The following is a 12,557-nucleotide window of genomic DNA, read 5'->3' as shown; positions in this document are numbered from 1 at the left end:
TTCCTCTTGTGCACTGACAGCGACAACCATGTTTTCTGCTCACTAGCTACCGACACATCTTGTATGGGAAACAAACAACGGCACACCGCAATATACCGATGGAGCAGCTACGTGGGCCTCTGCTACACGCTTGGTTAGGCCCTAAAACAGTGGTTAGAAAGTGTTCATGTCGCTTGCTTAGACAAATAGCTGGCTATTTATGTCTGTAGACTGGTATTGTTATTCATACTACTACATGTTTTTATTTGTATATTTATTTTTTGGATACGGTCTTGGTCGCTAGGGGTCCATGCCACTAAATGCCTGACAGCCAAATTTGGAGCATGATCAAGAGGCTCCCCTGTGTACTGGCTGGAGAGATTAATTAGGTAGAAAATGGAGAAAAGGCTGGAATTGGAATTGACTCCAGAGACAAAATAGACAGTTTGGTAAGAGTGGGCAGGGAGATTTTGGCTTGCCCAAAATTGCCAGGTGTATCACACTTACGACGTGGCCAACTAATTTGTGTCTCATGCTAATTAATTTTCCATAATTTCTTATTTTCTAGCACATATAAAAATAGGGCTTTTAGCTGTTGATAACAATAGGCCATGGAATTTTCTATCATTGCACCTAAAAAAATGCACTAGAAGAAAATGAAATGGAAATGCTCACGTGTGCACTTTATGAAGGGTTTCGGAGTTTCAGTCCATTTTCATATTTACATGCGGCAACATGAGTGTTTTGTATCATCCATACGTGCACAAATTTGTATTTATAAGTAAAATAGCTACACATTTTACAATGTTGAATTAGAAATATAAACACACTCGGAGTTCAAAATATTTGATGAATGAGATAATATGAATTTTATAAACATCTTGTTCTAGCTATTTAAATAGATAATTCTATTTCAGAAAAGTATATATCATGATCAATCAATTTGAGATGGCTTGATCCACAAAAGAAAACCAACGCACTACAAATGAATGGTGATCCACTCGCAGAAAGACATCACTTTCTCCTCATGAAAAAAATTTGTATACTACATTGACTAATTCGTATGTACTTGCACGCCGCGTATATGGAATAACGACATATATCGGTGTGTCACTCTCCTGGAGAAACTCCTATCCCACGCAAACTCCAAGATTGTATGCATCGAAACAAAAATCCTCGAATATGATAAAAGATGCCAACAATAGTATGTGCAAAATCTTTTACTTTCAAACCACAAAACTACGAGCCTTATCTCATTACATATTACATGTTTAACATAGATTAGGAACAAACAAGAAAAAACTTATTTTCAATTGTAATTCAACCTTTTTGCATTTTCGGTATTATTCCCGACGTGCGGAAAACATAATACGATACGCGTGGTGATGGCTACACCGCGCAAACCTCTCGCCGAAAAAACGATTCACACCGGAACCACAAAAATCCAAGATGTTATAATGCATCGTTCAGACACAGACATGATGTGACTCATATAAAATCGAAAAAAAATCACGAAAAAAAATCAAAAACACATCTCTCTCATATTTATCCTTTTATTATTGTCAGAAATTATGGCCTTTGATAAAGCCTTTCCAAGGGGGGCTGCCGTGCTGGCGTGTTGCAACCTAGCAAAGGCCAACTCTAGAGAGAGAAAAGGGTTCCACAGCGGCAGCCGCTCCCCCTTTCTCTCTCTCCCCCTACGCTGGCTGCTGCCGCTGCAGGCTGCACCCTAAAGCAGCAGCCCTTTCCACCTCTCCTCTTCCTGCCACCCCCACACCGCCTCCTCGCCGCAGCCTCGGTTGCGGCGCTCTGTCTGTCTCCTTCTTTCTCCCTCTCCCCGGCGAGAGGAGAGAGCCGCCGCCATGTCCGGGCTCTACAGCCAGCAAGGGTTCTCCCCTGCGAGGAACCTATCCCCTCAGATTAGAAGCAACCCGGATGTCGACAGGTAGAACGATGGCGGCGCATAGATTTTTTTGCAGTTTCTTTGGTCGTTTCATGGCCGATTTTTAGTCCCAAGATTGATTCTTTTTCATGTCCGGTTTGCTTGATGAACGATGGTGATGATGTGATTCTTGTGCAATTAATGGTTTTGTGCAGTCAGTATCTGGCCGAGCTGCTCGCCGAGCACCAGAAGCTGGGGCCTTTCACGCAGGTTCTGCCCATCTGCAGCAAGCTGTTAAGCCAAGGTGAGATCTTCTGAACTCCCCCTTGTTGTTTTCTTTTGCAGGATGATGTGATTTGCTTGTGGGTATTGGGGGGAAGTACATGGCTGCAGTGCTTGCATAGTGCTCGCCTTGGATGGCATTGACTGTAGCTGCCTGGTTGTACGATCTCTGGTTCATATATGATACTCCGTTTTAGATTTGTATTGCGATGTTTTCGTTCATTGGTGAGATTAGATGGTTCCGGTTATACACGATAATGTTGTCACTTGGTGGCCTTGATGGCCGAACCGGATGTAACGATCTATGTTTGCGGTGTTGTATGGTGGATCAATCCATTTAACTGACATATTGGGGTTGGATTGATGTTCCATATTTATCTGGTGTCTTAGCAAATCATCTCATCATTCTCTTGGTGAGAACCATATGTCTGCTTTAGACTTTTGTTCTTAGCTGTTATATGCAAAAGCAGTGATAAAGCTCGTCGATTGTATATACACTGGACAGTGGTGAATGCAATCTGTGGACATCGTGAGATTTTCGTCCGAGTCACTGTCAAACAAATCAATGGCTTTACCAACAAAGAGGGTGTTGAGATATCGTGCAGTCTTGCTCATGTCCAATCCTCATTTTAATTATGTAAACAGTTTTTATCTACTTATGCACTCCTTTTGCAGACTGAATTATTATAGGAATACTTCGCTTGATACTATACAGCCTCTTATAGGAAATGCTTAGACCATCTGATTCTGTTTTTTTGCATCCAGTACACACACTTAGACGATGATTTATAAGGTATTCTTTATCTCACATATTAGCCTGAAGGATTTACTATCTTCAGCGAGATCATCAAGTATTATTTTATAAAAATGGTGGTGTTAGATAAAAATTTATATCGGTTGCATCACACTAATGTCTTTTGGTTAGACCAGCCTATAGAAAAACTACACGCTAACCATCTCCGTGTTCTAGTTATACTGGATAAGCATATCTGAAAAATGTTTGATGATCTTCAAAGGATCGAAGAACGTAATGGTTTGTGTTATGGACCTACTGCAAATGATCATACAAACTATGTTGGATCTGGTTCCAATGTGTATATGCTTTTTGATATCTGCCTTTGGCCAGTGCATGATTGTCTCTGTCTTGATTGTATAAAACAACCTATAATCAACAACTTATTCTTTTCTTTTACCTAAATTCTCACTTCGCTTTCATTCTACGCAGAAATTATGCGGGTATCAAACTCTGCCCACAACCCTGGATTTAGTGATTTTGACAGGCATCGGTTCAGAAGTCCTAGTCCAATGTCTTCACCAAATCCAAGATCCAATCTCTCTGGCAACGGATTCAGTCCCTGGAATGGACTACACCAAGAGGTGCACATCTTGCATGTATTTATTCATTCAGTAAGAAACAAGATATGCTTGCAATCCAGTAGATCACTCTTTTGCACTTTCATGCTCCAGAGAACATGCTTTTGCTTTGAGAGTTCTAGTCGTTATTATCTTTACAATGGACCTTGTAGATACATAAGTTAAAATGAACTTTTTGGATGTGCAATATGATACTATGATATATAATTGTGACTTTGTGAGTTTCTTTGGTGAGAAATATTGTCTCATATTTATGTTGCACATGCTTCCAAATATTTTATTTCGTGAAACAATACTGAACCATTTGTGCCTGTCATTTTGAATTATTCAACAGAGATTAGGTTTTCCTCAAGGAAACAATATGGATTGGCAAGGAGCACCACCAAGCCCTAGCTCTCATGCCGTAAAGAAGATTCTACGCTTGGAGGTCCCAGTTGATTCTTATCCGAGTGTATGCTGCCTCTAACTTGCAGTTTTAAGTTTACACATGATAATGCTTGATCCATCGCAATCTCTACTGATATAGTTTTCACTTCTACCACAGTTCAATTTTGTGGGCCGCATTCTAGGACCTAGAGGTAATTCTCTCAAACGGGTTGAAGCATCTACTGGTTGTCGTGTTTTCATCAGAGGAAAGGGTTCAATCAAAGATCCAGGGAAGGTAACAAAAGTTTTGCTATGTTTGATCTGCCCCTATTTAAATTACTAGTGCTTCTTCAGTTATGCAGTCATTGTTATGTTGCTTTAACATTTTACATTTCCTTGGAAGTCTGCAAATTACATTGCATAGTAAGTTAAGAAAGTCTACTGGAATTGCCTTCCAGTGATAGGGATCTCACGGCCTGTTCATGACCTTCATATTGGCTTATGTGTTTTAACTTTCTCCTTAAACTCCCCACCTTTTTTTTTACCATAATGTGGTAATTCCAAGCTAAAGTTCTTCTACATGATAACTATGGTTTTACGGCAGTGCAATATATTTCTATTATGTCCTGTTTAGTCAACTTTCCTTTTGTCCCGCATAAATCTGTCTTCCTGTTACGCTGTCTTTACCTGAAGTTTCCATTGCTTGGTCTGATCTTGTGTTTGTCTTATGTTGCTAAGAAGTAAGACCTTAAGTTTTACATATTTTCTTCCGTATTTCTTATAGGAGGACAAACTACGAGGAAAACCAGGCTATGAGCATCTCAGTGAACAACTACATATCTTGATAGAGGCTGAGTTCCCAGCCAGTATTATTGATGCCAGACTGAGACATGCACAGGAAATCATAGAGGAATTGCTAAAACCAGTGGTAAGTGATTAACATGCATCCCATTAATCTTTCAATGTACGGATTTGCTTGCTGGAGAAATCAATTAGCCATGTTAAGGTTTAATATGTTGTGAAGTGTTTTTTTTAAAGAACAATCAATAATGCTTAAATCATGTGGAAAAATATTACCTCCAGCTTCGCTTAGTCCTAATCGCTTAGCAGATCTCTTTTCTTGAATTTGGATTACCATTACTGATCTCTCAACTGATTCCCTATATTTTTTGTGGGAGTCCGTTTTTATTTCTCGTGTATTATCTGGAGCATGTGTACAATTGCACATCTATATCATGGATTATTGCTTCTCCAGGAGTACTTTTTCATTTCTAAATAAACCCCAGATATGCCTCACTTACAAAGCCATGTTGATTTCTGCTGCAGGATGAGACACAGGATTTCTACAAGAGGCAGCAGCTCAGGGAGCTGGCGATGCTTAACTCAACCCTGCGTGAGGACAGCCCTCATCCAGGAAGTGTATCCCCTCATCCAGGAAGCATATCCCCATTCAGTAATGGTGGTATGAAACGTGCGAAAACAGGCCAGTAGGGAACCAACTCCCCCAACCGTTACTGGTATTGTCCAGGTGCCTTATCCCCCTATGGGACGCCATGTCTTGGGGACATTTGCCGCGGGTGCACGTGAAGGAAGCGACACCTGTGTTCGCTAGCCGAGTCTGGTTTGAGTCGTGGTTTCTCCTACTGACTAAGGGAAATCGCTGGGACATTGGCAGTAGTCCTGGGTCCTTGGGTTGATCCAGCTTTGGTTGATGTAAGGTCGTCTAGAACATTCTCTTTATTTGTTAATTGACTGTTAACCCTAGTATGTGGTGCTATGGTAGGTGGATCTCCATGACAGACTAGAGAGGCCCGAGTATGTGAGCTTTCCTGTTTTCCTTTCACCCCTTCTAGGTGTTTGATTTTCCCTGTATATTATTATATCCCTTCTACATTATGGAGTCGCGGATAATAATCCAATAAAAAGAGGTATAAGGATCATCAGCTTGTGCCTCATGGTGGTTGGTTTGGTCGTGCCGAATTGACAGTGTAGCAATCCAGTTCTGAATGCCATCATTGTTCGTTGTGACTTGGGTCCAGGCATGTTCGTCTCTGCCTGGCATCATAGGTGGGATGCTTCTGGATGCCTTGTGTGTGTGTAGGAGTGATACTGTGATAGTGACAATGAGAATTCCGTGAGACGTTTGCCACGGGAATGATGTATTGAGCTTTTAGAAGATACTGGAAAATGAGGATTGGAGAAAAATCGGCTCAAAAATTCTCAAACATTTGTCAAGTTACTAGTTACTACCAGGCTGGCCTAAAACTCTGCGAACTTTGTGACGGACAGTCCCATTTGCGTACATATACTTGGGGGAATGGTTGTATCCAGCCATTTTGTTCTCAGCTTACCTATTTTGTGATCATGAAGGTGAGCAGTGGACATATTGTGGCCCTGGATAATTGAATAGAAAAAGGGTACAAGGATCATCAACTTGTGCCTTATAATGTTTGGTTTAGCCACAGAAATTTGATTTGACAGTGTAGCAATCTAGCTCTGAAAGCCATCATTGTTCATGGACCGTGGTAGGTTATGTTCATGGTAATTTTGGCTCCAAGCATGTTTGTCTCTGCTTGGCATCAGAGATGGGATATGCTGCTGGATTGTGTGTGGGAATGACAGCGATTAGCAAGAAACAAAAACTGTGACGTTTTTCACCAGAACGCTGTATTGAGCTGCGAGCTATACCTTGAACATACTCGTCTAAAGCGAGAATCGGTGAAACTTCAGCTTAGACATTGTCAAGCTACTACCAGTTCTAGGGAAGACCATGAGACATTGCTAGTACCAGTTCTAGGGAAGACCATGACCTGTCGCATTCAAGCAAATAGTTGACTGGAATGGTTGTATCCAGAACTCATGTTGTTATCAGCTAACCTTTCTGTGAGCAAGTTGGTGCACACTGGGAATCCTCTGGCCCCGGTCACCATCTTCTCAAGAACACATAACCAAATGGTAAATTATTTATAAAAATGTATTCCTTGTTTCCAGTGAATGGTCTGGATGCGGTATTACAGTATTTTAAGATGTGTCTACAGGTTCCTATGCTGTCCTAACTAAACAAGTACAGTGCTAGTATTAAACTTACAGGTGATAAAAACAGTGTAGTCACTCAGAATAGAATAACGAGCATAGTTAGCTACTCGAAGTGGAAGACAAGCTGACAGCTACAATGACAAGCCTAGCTCTGAAGAATTGGATCCATCGCTCCCTCTCTTGGCTGAATAAGAATACCAGTTCTTCAATTGCACTCACTTGATAAAGAGACTTCAGGATAAGTGGATAACACACAAGAACTAGATGTAAAACTCTAGCACAAATCGACGGTGCGAAATAGGCTAGTTTGGTGGCATTATCTAGACATAAGTTCTTCAAAGACTGTTGCATAGAGATGCCAAACATTTCCTGTCAAAATGAGCATCATTCCAGATGCAGCAGTACAAAAGAAAAGGCTGTGCAGTTGTTGATGTAGATAGACAAGAAACAACAGGACTTAAAATAAACGAAAACAAAATCAGATTGAAACTATAAGATGCTGCAAACTTCAACAAAAAGAACTAAATGAAATGCAACTACTGCTATCATTACATCATATACTGTCACCAAGATTCACATTCCAAGTCTCACAAGTCATTTTATAAGAAAAGTAATCATCTCATGGTGATGTTAAAACTAGGAGATGACACCGACATATACCAACAACGGTTGTTCATATTCTAACAAGTTAATAAGAAACATAATCATGGCATGGCGATGTTAATACTAGGATATGACATTGGCATATAACAAGGCTTACAGAATACCAACTCAAAACAAATGTGAACCTTCGGCGATGACACAATCTTTAACTATACTGAGCACTTCCGTTTTCCAGAAGAACTCATTCACAAAGACAATTTCAAATTCTGAAGTACAGATGACTGCCATAGTTTCCAACAATCCACAAAGACCGTCTCAAATTCCGAATTAGAAATGACTGCCATAGTTTGGCACCATGTTTCATATTGATCCAAGATGACAGCTACATACCTCATTAAAGAATTTTAATCTGGATAGACAGCAAACACATGATCTTAATAATACAACCTCAGATTGAAACTGTAAGATGCTGCCAACTTCAGCTGCAAATTTGGATGAAGCGGCGGCTACTACTATCATATCATCATATTGTCACCCAAGATTCATACACTACCAAGTCATTTAATAATAAATAAAATCATGTCATGGCGATGTTAATACTAGGAGAAGACATTGACATACTAACAAAGGTTGTTAATATTCTAACAAGTCATTCAATAAGAAACATAAATCACATCCTGGCGATGCGAATATTTGACACTGACATTTAACAAAGCTTACTAAGGTCTAGCTGAAAATTAACTGTGAATCTTGGGAAGGACACATAGGACAAAATCTGCTTGATATAATTGGCAGAGGCGCATTTGTTTTGCAGATAAATTCACAAGAGACCAACTCAGATTCTAAATTACAAATGACTTTCCAACCATGGTTCGTGTTGATACAAGATGATAGCAACATATATCTGATAAAAGAATTTTTATTCTGGATGTAGCAGATCAGATTCATTAAACATCTGACTATTACCAACATTCTAGAAATGACTTTCCAACCATGTTTCGTGTTGATACAAGATGATAGCAACATATATCTGATAAAAGAATTTTTATTCTGGATGTAGCAGATCAGATTCATTAAACATCTGACTGTTACCAACATTCTAGAAATGACTTTCCAACCATGTTTCTGTGTTGATATACAAGACGATAGCAACATATATGTATCTGATAAAAGAATTTTATTCAGGAATGTAGCAGATCAGTTTCATTACACATCTGACTATATCAATCATACTACAGGGGTGGTATATACATTAAATCACGGGCAATCATATGACAAGCAGTCACAAGTTTTCACATCAAGAAGCTTTTAACACGGACCGACAGAAATTACAGGGTACGACGGAGTTCTAACGATGCTAAGGCAGAGAAGAGGAAAGCTCTAACGATAGTAGTAATTACGGATAATGGGACCTTCAGGTCCCGCCAACTTCCTCGACGCAGACGGAGGAGGCGTGGAGGGCGCCGACGCGGGTGCCGCAGCCCGACCGCTTCTTGCGCTTGCCGGTGATGATGGCCCAAATTGGCTTGGCAGAGGTGCCGTCGGCCCCCTCTTTCGCCTCGCCTTCGCAGGCGCCGGCCTCGACCTTCACCTCTGGTGCGGCACGGCTCGCGGCCTCCACCTTTACATCGCCTGCGCCTTCCTCCTTGACCTCCGCTGCGGCAGAGGTACTGGATTCCTCCTTGACCTCCTCCCCTGCATTGCACCAATCCCAGTCCTTCTCCTTAAACTCTGGAGGACGGGCAAACTTCATCCTCAGCTTCAGCGGGAGGGCGAATGGCAAATTAGCTGGTAGAGGAGGCCGCAGCGGCGAGATGGCCGGCTTGGCAGGCTGTGGCTCTGGTGGAGGCGGCGGCGGTGGTGATATGGCCGGCTTCGCAGGCTCTGCCGTAAGCGCCGGCGGCGAGATGGCCGACTTGGCAGGCTCTGGCGCAAGCGGCGGCGGCAGCGGCGAGATGGGCGGTTTGGCATGCTTAAGCGGCGGCGGGCGGAAGGCGGAAATGAAATCGGCGGGCATGCCGTTGTGGTGGACGCGTATTTTGGTGACGCGGTTTTTGGCGGCGTCGGCGCGGATGCGGATCTTGGCGGCGTCGTATGCGGCGGCGGCCTCCTCGGCGGTGTCGAAGGTGCCGAGCCAGAGGCGGCGGCCCTGGTATGGGTCGCGGATCTCGGCGGCGAACTTGCCCCAGCGGCGCTGGCGCACGCCGCAGTACCTGACCTTGGGCCTGGCCCAGGAGGAGGCGGAGGAGGAGGAGGAGGACGAGGAGCCCCTCTTCCCCGTGGTGGCCTCCATCACGCGGCGCTTCTTCCTCCGCGGCCCCGGCCCCCTCTCCCCCTCGCCCCGCCCAGGCGGCGGCTGCGACGGCCGCGGCGGCGCCTCGTCCTCGCTGGAGGAGGAGTCGGTGGCGTCGTCGTCGTGCACGAGGATCCGCACCACGCGTCCCCTCGGCGCCCACCCCGCGCCCGCGCCGGGGCCGGCCATCTTCTCCAGGCTAGGGTTCGGACCCATGCCTTCAAGCCCTCTCAATCCATCCTCGCGCGCGATCGGGGGGGCGGCTGCGCTCAGCCTCGGCGCTCCGCCATGGGAGCGCGCGCGGGGAGCTAGGGTTAGGGTTTCGTCGGTCGGCGGTGGTGGTGCGGGTTGCGGGTGCGGGTTGTGGGGCTGCGGTGGAAGCGGGAAAGACGTGTGGGGAATCAATCCGTGGAGGAGACGACCTAAAAGGACGGGTCGCTTCAGGGGGCAGTCTCGGGATTTCGGACCTCCAAATATCGGATGGCATCTGCGAGGGGCGTGGACGGATATTCTGGGGAACATGGGAGCCCGTTTGTAAATGAGCGGATCAACTTGTGAACGAAGAAACGTTCGTTGGTTCAAATTTTATCTTCCTGTTGCTTCACGCCAGGTAGGTAGCGTGGTTGCATGATTGATTGACAAGCCACCAGTTGGCCACGTTGCGTGAGCAAACGCTATACGGTCCAGGATTTGGAGGAGTGATCCATACGAATTATATATGCAGATCTAAAGATAGGATTGGTTGTACGTATTGTTTTAAAACAATTGTCAAGATCTCCTTTTTTATTTATTGTTTATTATGATTGAGATGAGATTCAAAATTGGTGTAGATGCATCTTTTGTTATTGATGGTGTCATGTTTTTATATTGTTGTTACTGTGCACGCATACTAAAATCCGCACAAGGATGGAGTAGAAACATAGATGCCCATCTGATGGAGGAGTATGACATAAAACTTGAATCAGGAACATAGAGCATCTCCAGCGGCGTCCCCGATAGCGGTTCCGATAGCATTTTGGGGGCCGGCAGCGAAATTGGGCTCGCACCGGTGCCCCCCAAACGGTGCGAACAAATGCAGAATAAAACTAGCATTTAATTTATCTAGCCCAAAACATATATTAACTAGTGTTCACATATGAACAAACAAATTTATACTAATCAAGACAAACAACTACGTGATACCAAGACATATAACTTCAATCACGAATGCTATCACTAAGTAAAGTGCATAAATAAAGAGTTCAAATATAGGAACAACTGAGGGGACGCGGAGACGACAATGTATCCCTAAGTTCACTTTCGAAATGGAACTAGTCTCTCTTTGAGCGGTGTTCGTCCTCACCCTCTTATGTACTTTGCCGCTCATGTTGTAGGGGTGGTAGAAGGTACTGAGGTCAACACCCTTTGCAATGGCGGTGTCGTTGCCTACTCAACAATACCCGGAGGAGGGATCCTCACGGAGGGGGGAAGAAGTGGGGGCCATAGGGCGGAGAGCTATTGGGACGGTGGTACGCGGTTTACCTAGCTCCAGAACACGATGCTCAGAGAGATATTGGGACGGTGGTACGCGGTTTACCTAGCTCCAGAACACGATGCTCGGAGAGCTATTGGGACGGTGGTACGCGGTTTACCTAGCTCCAGAACACGATGCTCGGAGGCAGGGCCTACTGTTGCTTGTTTGGATTATCTGGGCGCTTTCGCGTTGTTACAATGAGTTGTAGTTGTGCCTCTAAGGCTCTCCGGGTCCAGCTTATAAAGGTGCCAGGATCTAGAGTTGAAAGGATCGTATGACACCTAGAGGGGGGTGAATAGGTGTTATCTCAAATTTTAATTCCTTTTCAATTTAGGCTTGACACAAAGGTAAATTTTCTAGATATGCAATTATGTGAATTTACCTAAATGATAAGATAAAAGCAACAATACACAATACAAGATATAAGTAGTAAAGTGTGGTAAGAGGATAAAGGTAACCGAGGTGGAGTACACGGAGACACGAGGGTATGATTCTCGTAGTTCCTTCCTTGTAAAGGTAAGTACGTCTACGTTTGGAGGAGTGTGGTGCCACAAAGGCTTACCCTATTCTCCGGTGAGCAACGTCACAAAGGCCTAGCTCACGCTCCACTAAGCGGTTGCCTTGAGGTCGCAACCGGCACCTTTACACAAAGCTTGGGGCACACATCCACAACCGAATTGGAGGCTCCCAAGATGTAACCGCGAAGCTTTACACGAAGAGTAGCTTCAAGGTCACCTCACAAAGATCCACTAAGAATGTTGATGAAATACAAATCCCTTTGGTGGAAGTATAGATCTATGTCTACTCTACCAAATCCTCAAGTATGGTGAAGTTTGAGTGGGGGAGTAGAGAGATCTAGAAGAGTTAAGCTCTAGCAATGGAGTTCCATGAGATGTGCTTGAAGGGTTGACTCCATTGGGGAAGAAGGGGCTTTTTATACTCCCGGTGGAAATCCTGCCATTGGAGCCTCATGGCCGGTAGTACCGGTGACGTGGGCATTGCCCTTCGGGTAACCGATATTGCCATATCCTGTGTGGCCCAACTGAAGGCCCATGAAGATACCCGAAGGCAAGGCGGGCCACTAGGATGGTGCTGGAGAAGATTCCTTGAAGTACAAGACGAAGAAGAGCCGAACAAGGAAAGTTTAGGGCTAGGTCTTTTGTAAACCTAGTCGTACCCGGACAGATCTCTTGAGACCTGGCCTCCTATATAAAGGCCAGGAGAGGGGC

The 12,557-nt window shown here is 44.1% G+C and overlaps 2 protein-coding genes across 2 annotated transcripts; one reads left to right on the top strand and one right to left on the bottom strand.

The window, feature by feature from the left end:
* Window positions 1–1,596: 1,596 nt before the first annotated feature.
* Window positions 1,597–5,823, top strand: LOC124680783 (KH domain-containing protein SPIN1). The gene is made up of 7 exons (XM_047215830.1): window positions 1,597–1,924; window positions 2,077–2,165; window positions 3,369–3,520; window positions 3,852–3,968; window positions 4,062–4,178; window positions 4,668–4,811; window positions 5,210–5,823. The coding sequence occupies exons 1-7, from the start codon at window positions 1,842–1,844 to the stop codon at window positions 5,372–5,374; spliced, it is 867 nt and encodes a 288-aa protein (XP_047071786.1). The 5' UTR covers window positions 1,597–1,841; the 3' UTR covers window positions 5,375–5,823.
* Window positions 5,824–8,682: 2,859 nt separating this feature from the next.
* On the bottom strand, window positions 8,683–10,068 carry LOC124680782 (ethylene-responsive transcription factor ABI4-like). Its single transcript, XM_047215828.1, has one exon. It carries the CDS (start codon window positions 10,029–10,031, stop codon window positions 8,937–8,939), a length of 1,095 nt encoding a protein of 364 aa, XP_047071784.1. The 5' UTR covers window positions 10,032–10,068; the 3' UTR covers window positions 8,683–8,936.
* Between the last annotated feature and the right edge of the window lie 2,489 nt (window positions 10,069–12,557).

Source organism: Lolium rigidum, unplaced genomic scaffold (genome assembly GCF_022539505.1).
Source record: "Lolium rigidum isolate FL_2022 unplaced genomic scaffold, APGP_CSIRO_Lrig_0.1 contig_28069_1, whole genome shotgun sequence".
In the NCBI taxonomy this organism is placed as follows: Eukaryota; Viridiplantae; Streptophyta; class Magnoliopsida; order Poales; family Poaceae; genus Lolium; species Lolium rigidum.
The sequence above is the reverse complement of the archived record's forward strand: the minus strand, read 5'-3'. Positions and strand labels throughout refer to the sequence as shown.

Excerpts from the sequence above, each read along its gene's own strand:
- LOC124680783 (XM_047215830.1), top strand. The coding sequence starts at position 1,842 with ATGTCCGGGCTCTACAGCCAGCAAGGGTTCTCCCCTGCGAGGAACCTA. Across the intron at positions 4,179-4,667 it reads CAATCAAAGATCCAGGGAAG|GAGGACAAACTACGAGGAAA; the intron begins GTAACAAAAGTT and ends TATTTCTTATAG. Across the intron at positions 4,812-5,209 it reads AGGAATTGCTAAAACCAGTG|GATGAGACACAGGATTTCTA; the intron begins GTAAGTGATTAA and ends TTTCTGCTGCAG.
- LOC124680782 (XM_047215828.1), bottom strand. The coding sequence starts at position 10,031 with ATGGGTCCGAACCCTAGCCTGGAGAAGATGGCCGGCCCCGGCGCGGGC.